This window comes from Pygocentrus nattereri, chromosome 14, assembly GCF_015220715.1.
Source record: "Pygocentrus nattereri isolate fPygNat1 chromosome 14, fPygNat1.pri, whole genome shotgun sequence".
Taxonomy (NCBI): Eukaryota; Metazoa; Chordata; class Actinopteri; order Characiformes; family Serrasalmidae; genus Pygocentrus; species Pygocentrus nattereri.
In genome coordinates this window covers 20,495,701-20,515,188 of record NC_051224.1, presented here as the reverse complement: position 1 = coordinate 20,515,188, position 19,488 = coordinate 20,495,701, and the positions used below count along the sequence as shown (strand labels likewise).

Below are 19,488 nucleotides of genomic sequence, written 5' to 3'. Positions count from 1 at the left end.
ACTACTACTATTACTACTACTAATAATAATAGTAATAATAATACTTCCACTACTACTACTACTACTACTACTACTAATCTCAATCTAACGCTACTATTGATGCTACTAATACTACTAACAATACTACTAACACTACTACTATATCTACTACTACTACTACTAATACTACTACTTCTACTGCTACTATCACTACCACTAATAACACTGCTACTAATACTTGTAATACTACTACTTCGAATAATACTGTGTTTTGCTGATGGGCTAATATCACAGTGTAAACGACTCTACTGGTTTAACAGGTGTTTTAGGACTGATTCCAGATGCTTTTGATGATTACTTAATGGGATCTAAAAGTGTTCTATAATAAGTGGTCTCCATTAACAAGTGGTAATCATTAAGCCAATTCCAGTAAAAGGGGGCTAACAAAGTACGCAGAGAGACAGATGGACTACAGTCTGTACCTGTAGAACTACAAAGTGCAGCTATACAGTAAGTGGAGCTGATAAAATGGCTAATGAGCATAGAAACAAGTGGTCATAATGTTATGTCTGATTGGTGTACATGATACACCATATTATTATTACAATATATTTTGTAAAATATAAAACTGCATTACACTTTTCTCCATCTAAAGTGGAGAAATGATTACAAACCCAGACACACATCCACTTCATAACTGAATGAGAATATAAGATATGGGCCCTTTATAGTTTACTGAGAGTTCAAGTGTCCCAATACTTCTTGGGGCCACTGTAACACAGTGAGTAGCCCGTCAAACATGGTGGACTTTCTGAACTAGGAGCAATTCTATAGGAAGCTATACACTGGTGTTTGGGAATGGAAGGTAAGTGAGATCCAGGCCTGGAAAACTGGAAAAAAGGCCTAAATACCTGGAAAAAAGGCCTAAATATCTACCAGTGAGGGATGATACAAGCAGCCAAACTAAAAAGGAAACGAAAGTCTTGAATACAGGGACGATAACATGAAGTTGTAAAAGGAATATCGGACCTGCAGTAATCAGACTGAGACATGGGCAAACTGAACTACGACGGCGTTTTAGGGCCGCTGGTAATAAACATGAAAACAGCAGACTTTGAGAATAAAGTCGTAAAATTACGAGAGTAAAATCGCGATATTTCGGCTGCTTCCCTTTACAGCCTTTGGCCACAGTACCTCGACCTTTCCTAGTATTAATGCCACTATAGTGTCGTAATTATTATCGTAATATATTATCATCGAAATATTACGACTTTTCTTCTCAAAATATTACGACTTTATTCTCAAAGTTTACTATTTTTATCTCTATTAGTGGCCCTAAAACACCGTGCGAGCGCTTTCTTTACAGATTATGATGTCGGGAAGTTTTACTGTTGCATTAACATTTTACTGCGACCTTAAAACTTGTGGAAAATAAGCAACGGCTGCTTGATAGTCAGCAGTACTCAACCTCGCCAGAGGGGCATTGTGTAAGCTTGCAGCACCTCAGTAACCCCTGCTGAATAAAGACTATTAGGAATAAAAAAATGTTTTGCCTCCTAATGGTTACCATTAGAGACCACTAGTTTCACAACATCACGGGTTTTTTCACAAACACTGCGTCACTCCGCTGTGACGCTGTTGCTAAGCAACAAGTTTGTTAGGTGACGCTCAAGCCATTTGAACGTTTTTAATTCTTACTTTGCGAAGAAACAGAAAACGGACACTTAAGATCACATCTGACCGACAGCCGATTTTGTCAGACTCTGAAGATGAGACGACACTAAATTCCCAAACTGTCATCACAGCTGAGCAGGTTTTCAGTGGCAGCTGTGACAGAAGAACAGCTAAACAACATGGAATCAGCCAGAAATGAACCCAGTACCATTCGCCAGATGTGGAGTCTGATCTTCAGAGTCTGACCCAATCGGACTGAGCCATAAAACTGACCCGATAAAAACATAAAGCTGCTCAGCGGCGACGGCAGTTCGGGAGTTTAGTGTGAGGAGCCGGAGACCGAACTGCCCGCTGCGCAGCGAGTGGGCGGAGCTCGTTACTCTGACGTAGCAACAAGCTGCTGGTTAATGAACTTTGATTTGGTGGAAGGAACTGAATATTAACATATTAAACGCCGCGTTCACGGCCTAGTTTATTAATTTATTACTTTATTATCATTAGCACTCATCCGTTTGTCGTTTTATTCCATCCCCCGTTTCTCCCACAGACTCCAATTCATTTTTGCCAACCCACAAAATACATCACTTTGTTGCGCGACAGTCACCAAAATGCATGGACTCATTCAGGGTAGGCCCCAAGCTCTAAGCCACAACCATACTGACCCGCACTCTTCTATTTGTCGTTTTTCCATCCCTTGTTCCTCCTATTGAGTCTCACTCATTTTCGCCACCACTCTAACTCTATTACTTCTTTATCCAACTGCCGTCCACACTCGTCTATATGTAGTTTTATCATCCCTCGTTCCTTGTATCGACTTCCATAGTATCCGCTGCGAACTATCCTCGTTTCCTTCAGGAAAGGCACATTTAGTTTATTTAACTGTTGTATAAAAGCAACGCTCGAGGTCATGCGTTTTCGCGGAGTAACATCACGGCTGCGATGATCTACGGCGACCAAATCACAGCCGTGATGTTATTCCGCGATAACGCACGACCTCGAGCGCTCTATTAAGAACAGAAGAGAGAGGGAATGCAACAAACGGCTGCACATTTCAAAGGCTGTCTTTTATTGCTAGTTATTAATTTGGACATGACTTGGCTCACCAACACAATTTTTTATTCGACATAAAACAGATGATGTTTTTCACCGACTAACCACAGCAGAACACCTCAGGTCTGTTAGTGTCTTTCCTTAGTTAGATGTCTAATGACCGTGTAATGTCTCGGATGGGTCAATTCTCTTTTAGTAATAAAATTACACTGACAAGACACGTAAAAAAATATTTCGGCACTTAATAGTGGCTCTTCCTGTTTCTATCCCCTTTTCTGTTTCAGTGCAAAGTTAAGCAATTTTGTTTTTTCTGCATGTGCCAGCTGACTGGAGGCGCTGAACTCGTCCCTCTGTTCTCATTCTCAGCAGCATTTCTTCCCTCTCTTTCTCCTGTCGCGGTCCCTGTGAGAGTTGATGTGAACCGTGTCCTTCTCTCTGTCCCGCTCCCTCTCTGCTCGACTCTGGCTCTGTTTCTTCGCCCGCAGGACCATGTGAGTAAAGGCCATGAACATCTGGACAGAGCACAACAGTCACTTATCATGCAGATCTCACACTCTTAAAAGGCTCTTCAAAAGGTTCTATCTAGATCCATGAGCATTCAAAGAACCATTAGCATGCACCAAGTGGTTCTTTGCATGCTGAAACCGTGTTCTTCAGACGGATGGACAATGTGTTGTATGTGGTTCTATACAGAACCTTTTTTAGCAACAAGATGGTTCTGCTCTTATAACGACATCAAGCTTGTAACAACAGAATAACCCATTTGGTGCTATTTAGAACCATTTTCAAAGGAACCATATGCAACACATTCTTCATCTATCTGAAGAACCATTTGAGCATGCACATTGTTTTTGCGAGTTCATGATTCTATATAGAACCACTATGTTTACTAAGGAACCTTTGAATAACCATCTTTTTTTAAAGACTGTATTTCATTGGAAAAATCAGATGGAACCATTTCCACCTTCCCCCAGAAGCCGTTGATCACCCAAAACATTTGTTTTTGTTACTTTTGTGCTGGAGTTAAAGAGGCTACCACGTAACGGCAGGCCGTCGGCCGTTCACACGAGCACCACATAACGGCAGGCTATCAGCGGTTCATATGAGCACCACGTAACGCTCGGCTATAGGCGATTTACATTAACATTTTAGGCTATACTAGATTAAACAGATATCTGAAGCTCGTAAAAGACATTACATTCTTTTGAAGCCTGAAAGAGACATTAACATACATTTCACCTTGCAGCAGATCCACAGTGACTCGTTCAGTAAAGGCTCCTGACACAGAGCTGGGATTGTTTTCCATTTCATACAAGTGACTAAAATTCACTGGTCAGGTAGACACTAATACCGCAGTCAGTGATGGATCAAGAACATCCAAAAGACCTAGAGTGACATTTTCTGCACTAAACTGGTCCCATGGGAAATTAAAATGTGATTGTTTAGTTCCACTGTCTGTTCCTAATTAAGCCAGTGTTTAATATGACAGGTTAGCACTTCTGTTTGTCTCCTGAAGGCCTAACCAATGGGGGAAGCTTGGCTACATCAGTCCAGATTTTCTATTGGGCATTTAAAGGCATTTTAATCTGACTTTTCTGTTATCGCCAAAAACTTCACAGTGAAATAAGAGTAGTATTATTGTATGTACAAAGTTCACGTACAACACATAGTGATTATATAAAACTAAAATAAACAGGCATTTTCTCTTCATAGAGGGCCCTGAGAATTCTAACTGCATGGATGCATCTTCAAACGCTTGCTTGGATATGTAATCTTGTTATGTAAACTTGAACAGACCTGCATTTGTGACTTGTGACACTGTATGATGCACGGTTTTCTATAAACATGGACACCAGCATGTTGCATTTGTAAACACGGAAGCAACAGCCATCATCAAGCCTGAACTTGGTAGGTAACATTAACCATTTGTGTGTGTGTGTATATATATATATATATATGAGGTGTTGATCAGATACAGCCTTTCATTACTTGTAGGCTACATTAGCATCGTAGATCCAGCACAAAATTAAAGAAGCAAGCATGGTGGACTACACTTGGGTAAAGTCTCTGCCTCAGAAGCTCCGCCCACCCCTACACAGTTAGTTTTAGTTTACATGCCTCTCTCTATTCAGAGAGAGAGAGAGAGAGAGAGAGAGAGAGAGAGAGAGAGAGAGAGAGAGAGAGAGAGAGAGAGAGAGAGAGAGAGAGAGAGAGAGAGAGAGAGAGAGAGAGAGAGAGAGAGAGAGAGAGAGAGAGAGAGAGAGAGAGAGAGAGAGAGAGAGAGAGAGACGGACAGACTTAGCTAAGCTGAACAAAACTATCAGGATGCATTCTGACCGGCTATCTGCCTGTATGCAAACAGTAAACACACCTCTATTTATTAAGCTGAATGTAGGGCTAGCACCAGCATAAAGCTGCAATAATAACCTGCTGGAATGAGATATAGTCACTGGATTGGGAAGAAAATAGTTCACATCATCACGTTGTTGTTATTCAGTTATCAAAAAGTTTTATTTGAAGCATTAACATCAGTGTGTAACGCGTAATACCAGCATACAAGTAGCCCCGCAGATCTCTTCGCATGCCAGTCAAACAACCCCTTCCTGGCAAAGTAGGCAATTCTTGGCCACATTAAGCCACGAAAGTAACCAGTAGCCTGGACTGCGAGACTACATATTGTAGCCATCATGACAAAACCTGGCATCTCCATTTTTGGCATTTTTTCACTTCTGTATATCATTTGAAAAAGCCAGCTACTATTTAGATTGATTAATCGCTGTAAAATGAATAGACCAACAAACATGGTCGAAAACTACTTGGGATGAAATCTTATTACATTAACTTACCTTAAAGGCAAGATATTTTTTTTCCTTGTAAAGTTACCATAAGGGTAAACAAGGACATTACATTCACTGCTGAACCATCACTTTCTTCTCTTAAAAGGTACCGATGATGCAAGAAAGAGGAAACTATTTGTCAAATTCTGTCAAGCCATTTTCAGGTTTCAGCACCTTGCTCAGACTCATTCTGTTCAATATGTAAACAATACCGAGGCATATAGTCATATGCAAAAGTTAGAATACAGTGTCCAATTACATGTTTTGTTGACTTTCTACGAGAAAAGAATTTAACACATTCTCTACAGGGAGTTTAAATATGGTGCTTTCCTGCAAAGAGTGCACATACGGGGAAAATATAATGCATTATAAAATGTGCCATAACTTTTGCCTAGGCCATGTTTTATATTAAATTGTTTTTAAGCTGAATTCAGCAAATGAACTGTAATTGTGCATTAAATTGTGCAGTTCTCTGCATAGGATGAGAACGTATTTAAAAAAAAAACAAACAAAAAAAACCTTATTTAAAAAAATAAAATAAAAAAACAATTTGCCCAGGAGCACCAATACTTTTGTGTGCAAATGTTTAAAATGTTATAAATTTAATAGAAGTAAGTTACCTCTTCCACATTGATATTCTCTTTTGCGCTGGTCTCAAACACTCTAACACCTACTGACTCCCCAAAGCGCAAGGCATCCTGGGTATCAACTTGCTTCTTGGAAGGGTCATCGTTCTTGTTCCCAACTGAAAAAAAAAAAAAGTGAAGTGAAAAATCTGGACTGAGTATTTAAACGCAACGTCTCGTGCGTTTAGTGTATTGCATGTGCTTCACTAAAGGAGCTGCTTCTCTTTTTGGCTTCAATACTGTAATATTTTATTATGTGAAATCTCACCTAAAATTTTACAGACGTTGTCACAGTTCTGGGAGATCTCGTTCAACCATCGTTTCACGTTGACGAACGACTCTGGATTTGTGACGTCGTAAACGATAATGACCCCATGGGTGTTTCTGTAATACCTGTGTGGGAGATAAATCAGTTCTTCAGATTTGTTTTAAGATTAAATGGGCAAATTCCAACAATCAAATTATTTGCATAACTGTTTAAAATGTAAACAAAATTCAGAATAGTTTGGTGTGAATGCTCCGTTCTAGAGAAACTTACTAAGTAAGAATTGTTCACAGTGTTATGAAATCATTTCTACTACTGTTGCAGCTCCTTACATCCACTGTTTATTAGCCATATTAGCCTCATAGCTCCACTGCAAAACTAAAGAATCTTTAGACACCACACCTGTCTGATTGACCAAGTTCAGGGTAAAGCTTTAAGCTGTGTGTGACCTTTAGGTTTGTACTGTGGTATTGTGGTCAGTGCTTACGTGGAAGTGATGGTTCTGAATCTCTCCTGACCGGCTGTGTCCCAGATTTGGAGTTTAACTCTCTCTCCGTCAATCTCGACTGTCCGAATTTTAAAGTCCACCCCAATAGTGGTTATATAGCTACCTACAGAAGAAAACATGATTTTAAAATTAAAATACAGTCATACACGTATAATTACACAAATGTGCATACACAACAACTTTGTCCGAAACCTCTCCCTCACTGGTGTACAGTTAGACACTGTAGCTCATCTACTGATGCTGTTTGCGTTAGCCATCCTCTAGCCCTTCATTAGCGGTCAGTTTTTATAAATATAGCAGAGACTGGCTGGATATTTTTGCATGATGGACGAATCTCAACCTAGCAGTGACACTGACGTGTTTAAAACCGGAGTGTAACCCTGAGGTACAGGTGTCATTTTTCTTTCATTAGCCACGTTTACACGCATAATAACGTCTAATAATCCGACTAATGGCTCAATCGGAAGAGAATATGTCCATGTAAGCACCTCAAACGGAATAGTCTAATCTGATTGAGGCCATTCGGAATACAATTTCTATCCGATTGAATGAGCTCTTATTCCTCTTATTGCAGAAAAACCAACAGAAAACTATCCATTCAGGATTTCTGTCTCTACTGTATCCAGGTAGATTCAGCCAAGCAACCTCTCCCATTGGTTAGGACTTCAGGAGCATTATGTTAGATTAACTACATACAGAGGAATCAACCAAATCACATTCTGATTTACAGAAGGACTAATTTTGTAAGAAAACAAACAAAGTCATTCTAGGCCTTCTGGATGTTCAAGATGTGTCTCTGACTGTGAATACAAACCAGAGTCCCCCCAGGTTTCAGTAAAATGTTACACTGTTAGAAGTAAAGGTTCTGTGCAGGAACATTTTTTGCTCATTAAGGTACAAAAAGTGTAACTGTTCCCTCAAAGGTACAGCAGTGGTTTTAAGGTCCAATTGTGAATCTTGAAGAAGTTTTTCCAGGCAGAAGTTTGTCTTTGTACCTTTTCATAACCAAAAAAGTACAGCTTAGAAAATATAATTTCAGTGGATTATGGTAGCTTTGTTCCCTGACTAAAGGTACTGAGATGTACCCTTGAGGGTCCCACCCCACCAACAAGAGGGGCAGTGCTACAGTGACAGTTTCATACCTTTATTTCTGAGAGTGTAGGAACGGAAAACAGCAGCATCTCTATGTATGTTACTGTAAAATTGAGACAAGGTAATTTTTTATATATACAATCTTCGACTAAAACCTAGAACATTGTTTACAAGCTGCACATGTCCAGCGTAAATATAGGCCATAGAACTGCCAGAATTGGCCATGTGAATGGATGCTAACATACCACCCATAGGAGTCCCACATAAAGTCCCATAGGAGCATTATAAATTAGCATTATTTCCTTATATTATTAGTTTTATTCCTTGTTTTTGACCAGAGTTTTGATAATTATTGCCCAAACTGAATGCTAGAACTACAACGTTACAGCTCATCACTTAAAAAGCCCAGCAACACTGCCGAGTCTGATACTCCGGAGTCACACACTCCTACTACTACTGCTACTACTACTTCAAGGTCACTGCTGTGCTGAAAATGGACCGCCACACAAATAATATCTGGACAACAGTTGTCCTGTGGTCAGAAACAGAATGAGCTAAAAGAGGAACTGATAAACTGTGCAGCAGCAGATGGACTACAGTCTGTAACTGTACATATTACACTGATCAAGCCACCGCAAAACTCACCAGAAAAGGAGTTGTCTGCAAATCGCAGAAGCAGACTGCTCTTCCCTACATCTGTAAGAGAAAGAGAGGGTGTAGAAGGGTTAGAGAATGCTGCTCTAGATTACAGCCCTCAGATCACCACACCTATTACACTCGGCTGAATAAGCCACATAATCATGAATAAGCATGCAAAGCTCACTGGGGCCTGTACAACAGTCTGTAAACTCAATCCATCTTTACTGAAGTAAATCCAGCCATTTTTGTACAACTATGCTGCACTACATTATCAATTTATCTAAGGACGGGGGGGAAGATGTTTTAGTTGGGGGGAACTGAAGTTTTTAGTAGCATTTACATGACGTACACATGACGTCATGCAAAACGTTTTTTCTTTCGTTTTCTGCAAAACAGAAGTTGGGTTTTTACAGACAGCCACACATATTTTAAGCAAGGACAGACACAGACACACACACACACACACACCTCGCAACTCTCTCTGGTATGCTGCTTGCTAGCTAACATTAGCTACACTGAAATGTGTGCTGCTACACTTGTGCATTTCAATGAAACAACACAGTCAGCCAGTAAGTCACTGAGTCTCTAAGTATTGCAGCAAAAACAACATTAGGATTGGGAGGTTAGAACCAGCCTACAATCCGCATGGTGTTGCAGCATCTTGTCTGTAGTCTTGCAATAATGTATACTGGTCTTCCAGTCACACATGAGTACTGCATGGACAAACTGAACTGTGATGGACTTCAAGATTTCAGGATGCTCTGAATAATGTCCTTATCCCATTGAGATTTCCAGCCCTGTTTTTCAGCACAGAAAAGAAGAGCCAACTGTCCGCTTTGCAGGAACGGATATTGGGGTGGAGACTTTGGCACCGTCTTAAGAAACAGATTCCATTCCATTTATTTAATCGATGACTGTCTCTCAACATTTACAAAGCAAACAGACTCTATACACCCTTTGTTCAGATAACGTACTCTAAAAGTATCAGAAATCAAAGTCAACAGTGGAGCCTCTGGACTCCTAAGCCAAAGTGCAGTTAATGAAGCTGTTATAGGGCAAGATGGGCAATGCCTTTTCCATGGCTAGTGTCTTGCTGTGGTTTGGTCCCAACTGAACAAATAAATAAATGAAATAGTAAATGTTTTTACCATCACACCAACTGTGGTAACCTGACTGACTGTCACTAGCCTAGAAACAAGCTTTCCTGCTCCGTCCATGCCTTTACTCCTTGAGCCTGAAGTTGACTGTAACTATGAGTCATCCAAGAAACACTAAGGGCTTGGTCAAACACACTGGTTTCGTTTCAAATTTGAGTATTCTCTCATTTCATAGAAGGTGCAGTCCAGACAATTCCTGTCTCAGAAACTGACCCAAGTGTATATTCTGAGCACTCTTAACCATTTCAGTTTCCAAAATTCAAATACTGAAATCAATGTTCAGGCATTGATAACCTGAAGTGGTCAAATCAAGCAAGTTTTGAATAACTGATCCTAAAAAAAACTGTCTGCGTCTGGAAAATCGGGGCTAAAATGTAATGTGCTGTTATCTTAATAAACAAGCTGGAGTCAGCGGTTGATTGGTGCTGATCATTTGCAAACTTTGGTGTTCATACAATGCAAGTGCGCAAGTAGAATGTCCATTCTCATGATGCATGATCACATCTTCACGACACATGGTTACACCCCTACTAACTATATTATACTACACCAGGGGGTTGGTAACCCAATTGTTAAGAAGAGCCATTTTGTCCTTTCAACAAAAATCAATCCGCCTTAGGAGCCACAACATTTTATGTCCAGTTTATGGAAGTAACATTTTACCATCTCGGCTGCAAACGTGTCTCAGTATGTGCTGATGTCCTAGTATAGGCTAAATCTAATTCTGCTGTGGAGCCGCAACAGGGCAGTAAAAGAGCTGCACGTCACTGACCCCTGAACTACACTCTTAAAAAAACTATAACAATAGAACAACAAAAAAAGAACAATTGAAGAACACTTTTGGGCACTATACGGAATGCTTTACCATTGTAGAAACATCTACAACACATTCTCCATCAATTGGGAAAAAATCATAGAGCAAAGAATCCTTTAATCATGCAAAGATCTTCGAATAGGTCATCTGGTAGGCGTGACACTCAATGACGCTGGTCAGCCAAACAGTTACAAAACTTAGGACCAGACACTGGATTAACAATCCAGATTTGAAGACCTCCGCTCTACACTCTTAAAAAACGTGGTTCTTCTTCTTCAAGAAGAAAATAGTTCTATACAGAAACATGAACACTCAAAGAACCCTCTGCATGATTATATGGTCCTTTGCATCATGAAAGGGTTCAGATTGATGGAAAATGTGCACAGACAGCTCTATACAGAACCTTTTTGAAAAGGGTTCTATATATCACCCACAAGGGTTCTTCTGCAGTTACATTTGACATCATCAAGCTTGTGTAACTGTAGAAGAACCCTTCGGGTGATACACAGAACCATCTACAGCACATTCTCCATCAGTCTGATGAACGCTTTCATGATTCAAAGAACTCGTTAACCATGCAAAAGGTTCTTTGAGTGTTCATGGTTCTATATAGTACCATTTTCTTAACTAAAGAACCTGTAAAGAACCATCTTCAAGAGTGTAGTGTAAGCATCAGCTGCGATTTCTCTGGGCCATTTTTTAACCCTTGTGTGGTGTTCAGGTCTGTGGGTCACATTTTCAGTGTTTACCAGAATAAATAAAAATTGTTATTTATTATTATTTCAATCCCAGATTCCTCGGCCTTCGCTCATTTTCTGTGAAGAACATATAAAATGACCCATTTTCGGTGCCTTCACTTTGTTCACCCCCCACATATTTATATTACAGATGTGGTGTTGGGCTGAACCCACGGGGAATAAAAGTATGGAGGTGCTGTGTCCTTCACTCTGTTCTCCTCCTACATGGCCTGCTGTTTGTGTGTGTGTACACAACATGGAAAGGCTGCTGATTGGCTACAGCTGCTAAATGAGAACCCTACACTGGACACTTGTGATATTTTAAACATCTGTTAATTTTACATTAATTGGTTTGGCTGTATTGATTTAACAGACAACAATATGGTGAGTCCACCAGACAACTGTGTAATAAACACATTAACACCACGCAAGGGTAAATGATGTAATGAAATGCACTCAGTGAGCTACATTATTTTTTGTGTTGTCAAACTATTTAGTTTGCTTGTACCAGAGAATCAGGTAATCGTGTTCGCATATTATATGTTGACATATAACTGAGAAATTTCTGTTGTCAGCTACCGTGTAACAAAAGACAAACAGCATTCATGTGCAAAACTACATCCACCAGAACGTTCACTGACTGAAAAATGGATGTGAAGGCTCCTAATACTTAACATGGTGTCCGTTCAGCACATAAGGCCTCAAGTCGCCCCCTGGTCTCGTATAACTGAAAATAGCCGAGTGCACTTTCCAATAAAGACTGTTAGAGATTATAAAATCAGAAAAGTACTGACTGGAGTCTCCAATGATGAGCAGTTTGAAGAGATGGTTGTAGTCCTTTCCTGCCATTCTGCTGATCCGCCCCAGCAAACGTGTCCAAGAAAAACTAATGTCCAAATTGACGTTCCCTCTCTCGGCTTTCTGGCCCTCTTTGGTGACAACAGTCACTTCACATTAAAATGGAAGCTGATTTAAGCTTAACACAAGCATTATAAAACTAGCATAAAAGTGTCTTTGCAGTTGATTGAATGCGATTTCCAGTTTGATCCAAGTAATCCCAGTTCAGACCCCCTAGTTGACTGGCAGCAGACTGACATTCACTTGTGTCCAGTCACAGGCAAGTAATCTTTACATTTCATTCACACAGTCTGGTCTCTTTTTCTCCAGTGCAAGACAGTTATCATTCATTTATGCTTACAAAATCCAAAGAAAGTCTCAGTTCTGGTGCTGTAGGTCCAACAGAATGGTGTAGGTCGACCTTTTCAATATTGCTTTGGCCCAAAATCGGACGTTTTGACCAAAATTGACTTGAGCTTTGTTATTGCTGATCAAAACGTAATTCCTCACTGTTGCAATTAAGCATCAAGGAGTGAGTAGTACAGTGTTTGTCCATATCAGAGCATTCAGTGAGTTTTGCGGAGAATAAACGTGCTGTAAACAGGCAGAGCAGTCGAGCTGGAGTAAAGCTGTCGATTCAGTTTTAACAAGAGAGAAGTCTCTTCTGAGTGGAGAAAAAATATTCCCATTCCGTTTGCCTGTCTATCCGTTTCTCTCTCCTTAAAAATTCACTTTCTGTTCTTTACTGAAGAAACACAGCTTCATAAAAAACGGGAGTGTCCAGTCTTCTTGCCCAAGGCTTAAACCCTGCAATGAGAGAAAACATGAAAGCATTAAAATTCCGACTTGTTCAACTGTACGACAGAGAAGTCTGTGTTGCACCACTTATTCATTTGTTGATCCCCATTTGTTGCCTGTGAAACCAATAGGTGGTGTGTGTTGCATCAATATGAGCTGATCAGACACAACATTGTCCACTCAATGTCCACTCTAATGCACGGTCAGAGAAGACAGCTCATCTGCTTCTGCACAATTTGTGTTGGTCTTCCTTTAATCATTCATCAGTGGTCACAGGACGCTGCACTGTTGGCTGGATATTTTTGGTTGGTGGACTATTCTCAGTCCAGCAGCACTGCTGTGTCTGATCCACTCAGACCAGCACAACACATACTAACACACCACCACGTCAGTATTACTGCAGTGCTGAGAATGACCCACCACCCAAATAGTGTCTGCTCTGTGAGGGTCCATGGGGGTCCTGGCCACTGAAGAACAGGGTAAAAAGGGGCTAACAAAGTATCAGAGAAACAGATGGACTACAGTCTGTAACTGTAGAACTACAAAGTGCACTTATATAGTAAGTGGAGCTGATAAAACCATATGGCTACGTTCGCACAGCAGGTAAAAGTGACCCAAATCTGATTTTCTCAACAAATCCATTTTTTATTGCTTGGCTGTTCACAGTATCTTTTAAATGTGGTCTGTATGTGACATCAGTCTGAACAGATCAGCTCCTAAACTGACCTGCATGCGCAAAAGAACAGTGAGTCACTTTGCTTCACGTGGCTCATCCAGAGGTAAACAATCTTGACAATGAATGAACGGCAGTTGCTCCCGGAGCTTTCGGCTTCATCTTTGCCAGCATCACATGAGCCATAATGAAGCTTCACTGACTGACTGCTGGGCGGATCACTCAGAATGTGTTCGAGCCCACTGTGAAAAGGGCTCGGTCACTTCTTCAGGTCGCGTCCTCGGATTCTTTAAACTTTGCTTTCAGGCTTTAACTGTTCTTTGACGCTGCAGCCTCGTTCGGCCATTTCTTTTGAAATCTCTTAAAACACAGAGCAGTTGCGATAAGTGTTTTCTAATTTTTTGGTACAGAAACATCAGCAGAGTGAAATGACGACGAATGTTCCAAACTGAGTCGCGCTGCCGCCGATTGGATACAAATCAGATTTCAGTACCACATAAGAAAGCGTCTCAAATCAGTAGGGAAAATGTCAGATTCAGTGTGTTTTTTGTTGACCACAGTGATACACAGACAACACATCTGTTTCACATATGAGGAAACACAATGTGTGAACAAAGCCTTAGTGCAAGCACATGGAAGTGTTCTCAATGAAGTGGTGATTTGGGGGGTGTGTGTGTGTGTGTGTGTGGGTGGGTGGGTGTGTGGGTGGGTGTGTGTGTGGGTGGGTGTGTGGGTGGGTGGGTGTGTGTGTGTGTGTATTATTGCCTGCTGATAACTGTATTTATTTTTCATTGTTAGTCACCTCAAGGGAGTGAAAGAAAAAGTGGCTGCCACTATTACTTTGAGAGAAAAGCATGCAGGACGTTCTCTGTCACTTCCATTCCAACAGCTGTGGTACTAAATTTAGCCCGACCCTCTGGGCTTTAACACACACACCAACTGTGCCATCAAAACACACCCACATACATTATGCACACTGATTACTGAAGAGAACAGAGACGGAAGAGGAAAAAAAAAAAAAAAAAAGTGTGAAACTATGCACCCTCTCTTACAACTGGGGGATATATCGTCTGAATCAGTGGTTCCCACCCTAATCCTGTAGGCCCCCCTGCACACTGTACAGTTTGCACTGCTCTCAACACACCTGAATCAAAAATAATCCGCTAATCAACACGCCCTTCCTGAGCTGAAGTTTTTTGTGTTTTGGTAGGAAAATGCAGGGCAGGTGGTCCTCCAGGACCAGGGTAGGGAACTATTGATCTAAATGACTGGAAAATTACTTTTTACTGGTTTACTGATTACTTGGACTCACGGTGGCCCAAATCAAAGCAATATGTACTACTCTACCTCAAGTGTCTGACTATGAACAATAAAAGATGTTTTTACGCAGCAATGCTGACAGCTGTCTACTATGCTGTTATACAAACATCACAGTTTTCATTTAAGACAGCAAAGTAGACCGTCAGTGCGAACTACCATTAAATGATGTTATTATGCTTCTGTAAACAGCCAAACATACTGGTGTGACTACACCCATGTCTGTAACATATACTGAGATTTATTATAACGTGCAAATTGCTCAAACGCTGCAGATGTACTGTGGCACACCTCTCCATGTACAATCCTGCAGTGGTCAAACAACATTCTCATGTGTCCAAGACTTTCTGGTTTAAAGTCTTGGAGAATCTCTTCTGATGATGTACTTTGAAGGTGGGAGGAAAGCTAGGCTACAGCTGCTTTAGGCTGTTTGAAATGTCTTCCCTTTAAGCCTGTCTGTTAGCACAGAGTGTGTATACTTAAGCATGGGTGTGTTATTTAAATGAGTTTTGTTAACGTTAACTCAAATATCACCTGAAGGGAAGAGTGCAGATCTACGTCATGGGGACATATTTGATAACTGATTAACAATTCTGAAGCCTTTTTGACTATATAAGCACAGCACTTATGAATACAGTATAATAGCAGAATATCTCACTAAGGAACTAGAGTGACTAATTTTGAAGTCTGTTTTAGGAAAACACTGAAAACTGCATTTATGCCTTTTACTGTAGAAAAATTATTTTGATAACTGATACAGAGTCACATATAAGCGCGTACTTGTTTATGTGTATATCAAGTCTGTGGACACCTCCTAATTCAAGTTCAGGTGCTTCAGCCACACTCATTGCTAACAGGTATATAAAATAGCTGTGCAGTCTCCATAGAATGGGTCCTAATGAAGAGCTCAGTGTGGACACCACCTTTGCCACAAGTCAGTTCACGAAATTTCTGTCCTGCTAGATCTGCCCCGGTCAACTGTAAGTGCTATTATTGTGAAAAAGAAGCGTCTTGGAGCAACAAAAGCTCAACAACAAAGCTGTAGCCCAGAGGTCACTAATAGGCAGACCACAGCCCAAGACCAGACCCAGGTGCTGTCCTATGCAGACCTGGACCTACAACCGATAAACAATGGAGTATTATTTAATTTCAACAGGGCGGTCCTAATTTAAAATGCGTAGCTTTTCTATTCTTTATGGTACTGGTTTGGTGACCTGGGAAGTTCACAGATGAATCACATGCATTGTAAAAATTATACGTGATGCTACTTAGCCAATTAGATTGGTGCATTACAATGAGCACTCGGCTTTATGTGAGTTGTGCACAGGTGAGGCATGAGGCAAGAAAGAGCAGTCGGAGAAGAAAGTGAGTCAGAGAAAAGTTATTTTGCATGTTGTGATCTGAAAAGAGAAAACTGACGATAAAAGTTGTAGTAATATTACTGAATTGTACTTTACTATTTGATTTGACATCCAGTTGTTTGTTGACTGTATAAGATGTTGATATACATATTAGGCCACTTCAGTAAACAGTATATGGCACTCAATCATGGTTAGACACTATGATGTTCTGGAAATTTTCTCTAACTGGACCTTACTGAATTTCAATTAAAGACACTTGCTGTAGACCAATTTTATAAAAATTGCCTGTCCTTTGTTTTATCACTTACTGCAGAGTTCCAAGCTGCCTCTGGAAGTCACATCAGCACAAGAACTATGCGTTGGGAGCTTCATAAAAAAGGGTTTCCATGGCTGAACAGCTCCAACACAAGCCTAAGATCGCTCTGCTCAATGCCAAGCTTCGACTGGAGTGGTGTAAAGCACGCCAGCACTGGACTCTAAAGCAGTGGAAACGTTCTCTGTTGTGACCTATCACAGTTTATTATCTGGTAGTGTAGACAAGTCTGGGTTTGGCAAATGCCAGGAAGACGCTACCTATCAGGATGCATAGAACCAGCAGTAAAGTTTGGTGGAGGAGGGATAATGGGCTGGAGCTGTTTTTTGGTTTGGGCCTTTTATGCCACAGTATACAAAGACATTTTAGACAATTACATGCTTCCAACTTCATGAGAACAGTGTGGGGAAGACCCTTTTCCTGTTCCAGCATGATTGAGCACAAAACGAGGTCCATAAAGATGTGTTTTGACCAGTCTGGTGTGGAGGAACTCCACTGGCCTACACAAAGTGAACTTTGGGATGAACTGGAAAATTAACTGCAAGCCAGGCCTGCCTGTCCAACATCAGTGTCTGACCTCACAAATTGTCTTTTTACAGAATGAGCACAAATTCCCACAGACACACTTCAAAATAATGTGGAAAGCTTCCCAGAACAGTGGAAGCTGTTATACATGTGGGCAACTCCACATGAAAGCCCATGGTTTCGGAAAGCCACTGTATTGGTGTGATGGTCAGGTGCTCACACACTTTTGGCCAGGTAGTGTGCATCGGTCACTTAATTTAACCACAGCTTCATACTGCAATGTTTTTAACAGTATGTCTCAATTCATCTCTCCAGCTTCTCTGAGCCAAAACATTCATGATCCTACAAACTGTCATCCCACAAAACCTTAGTCATACGGACACACACCCAAGTGTAGAAACAGAGCCAGGAGCGTCCAGCCCAACCCGCCTAACTGAAAGTAAAGACTGAAAGCAGAAGAGTGAGTGAAATACTCCAGCATTTTCCACAAAAACAGGAAGGGGTGGCCATTTTCCTGAACTCAGCAGTGTCAATTTGTGCTGCCCTCATAAACGAATGAGATAACCCTGCTTTAAAGAGAAGGGTATAAGGGTGAAGTGGCAACTGGAGGGCAATAAAAGTGCCAAGACCACAGCGTTACACCACTGTACTAATGTGGCCAAGAAAAAGGAAACCACAGCTCGGGATACTGAAAGTGAAATCTACCTGTCCATCAAATCTAGAGCTCAGAAAGAGGGAGTTTCTTGATGAGACCAAATGTTTGCTCTCCTTTTACGTGTAAAATCATGTGTTTTGGCACAAGAAAACAGAAGAGCTAAATAAATGGGAGAGATAAATACTGTTACTAACACTAGGCTGAAGTTAGCTTCAAATTCGCCAACTTCTTGTTCGAATTTCCCAGTTCCACCTTAAATGGCGCAGCAGCTACATTCTGGAGCCTCGGACGCCAGAATGTAACTGCTGCGACATTTAAGGTGGAACGGGAAAATTCGAAAACAAGCTGGAGAATAAGCAGTTTCGGTTAAATAACATATTACAGAATGAGGCCTTGGTTAAACTAGAAGACAGCCGGATAGGCTCCTGAACTTCTACTAACCCGACAAAACTAGTAGCCAACTTGATTACAACCGATAGCTGAGGACACACCTGAAATCAATCCAGTCCAGTCCTTGTTTACTTGCTAACTTAATCTTCATTTCCACTCAATCCACCTAGCTAGCCAGCGAGCCGGATTGTACACTTCTAACTCAGTCCCTGGCCGTGTATAAAAGCTACTTAGATCCAGATGACAGCAAATATTAATAAAAAACGGAATTAACCATTAGCCGCGCTGTTCAAAACAATTGCCGAGCTGTAACGTTAACGTTAGCTAAGCTACTCAGCTAACCCTGACGCTTCCCTTCCCACATGATTAGTTTATCACAAGATTCAATTCAAACACAGAGTCCGACACTCTTAACCTCGCTGACAACGAAAGCAAACAATCCTTACCATCTGACCGCTTCAGCTCCGTCTCGGCTGGGCCGTTTTACTGGGGGGAAAGTGAGAGAAAGAGAGGAACGCCTGTTTCGTTCTCAAGGCTGCAGCTTCAGGAATAAATGTCTTGGGAAAGTTCCGAGTGTCCAGCTAACAGCGCGCTTCACGGCACGTCCGCCAGAGGGCGACACAAAACGGGCTTTTTGGGGGGAATTAAAGGGGAATTCCACCGAATTTTTTTTAGAACGTACACTATATTTCCTAAAGTATTCACAAATCCATCCAAATAATTGAATTCAGGTGTTCCAGTCACTTGCATGGCCACAGGTGTATAAAACCATGCAAAGAATGGGTCGCTCTCAGGAGCTCAGTGAATTGCAGCGTGGTTTGGTGATCCCTGACTTCTTCCTATTTCCCCTATTGTTTTAAAAACATCACTGCAAAACACAAGAGTGTGTCTGCGAGCGATTCCGCAATAAATGAGGGTGAACTAAATGGCTAAAAACAAAGTTAAAGGTTTCTAATCACTTGCCCAGAACTTTCCTTTAGTTTTAGAAAGTAGTATTTCACTTAAAAAATGAAATCTTATCTATATATTTTTCTTTTTCGACAGCAAACAAGTTTTAGGTAGCAGGACACTAACGTTACTGCTACTGAGCGTTGATTGGTTAGTGTTACTGCTACAGACCGCTGATTGGCTGGAGAGCAGAGCAGCTTATTGGCTCTTTGTGTTCACTGACATTATGAACGTACCTGAGACACATGAGTTTTAAAACTGGAGTTCAGAAGTGCTTAAAATTATAACAGCGG

At 40.9% G+C, this 19,488-nt stretch overlaps 1 protein-coding gene across 1 annotated transcript; it reads right to left on the bottom strand.

Annotated features, from left to right (window-relative positions):
- Positions 1-2,696: 2,696 nt before the first annotated feature.
- On the bottom strand, positions 2,697-18,906 carry si:dkey-16l2.16 (ras-related protein Rab-35). The gene is made up of 7 exons (XM_017697414.2): positions 18,694-18,906; positions 12,173-13,022; positions 8,677-8,727; positions 6,919-7,042; positions 6,435-6,559; positions 6,161-6,285; positions 2,697-3,215 (listed from the first exon to the last, which is right to left on the bottom strand). The coding sequence occupies exons 2-7, from the start codon at positions 12,225-12,227 to the stop codon at positions 3,066-3,068; spliced, it is 630 nt and encodes a 209-aa protein (XP_017552903.1). The 5' UTR covers positions 12,228-13,022; positions 18,694-18,906; the 3' UTR covers positions 2,697-3,065.
- Positions 18,907-19,488: the final 582 nt, after the last annotated feature.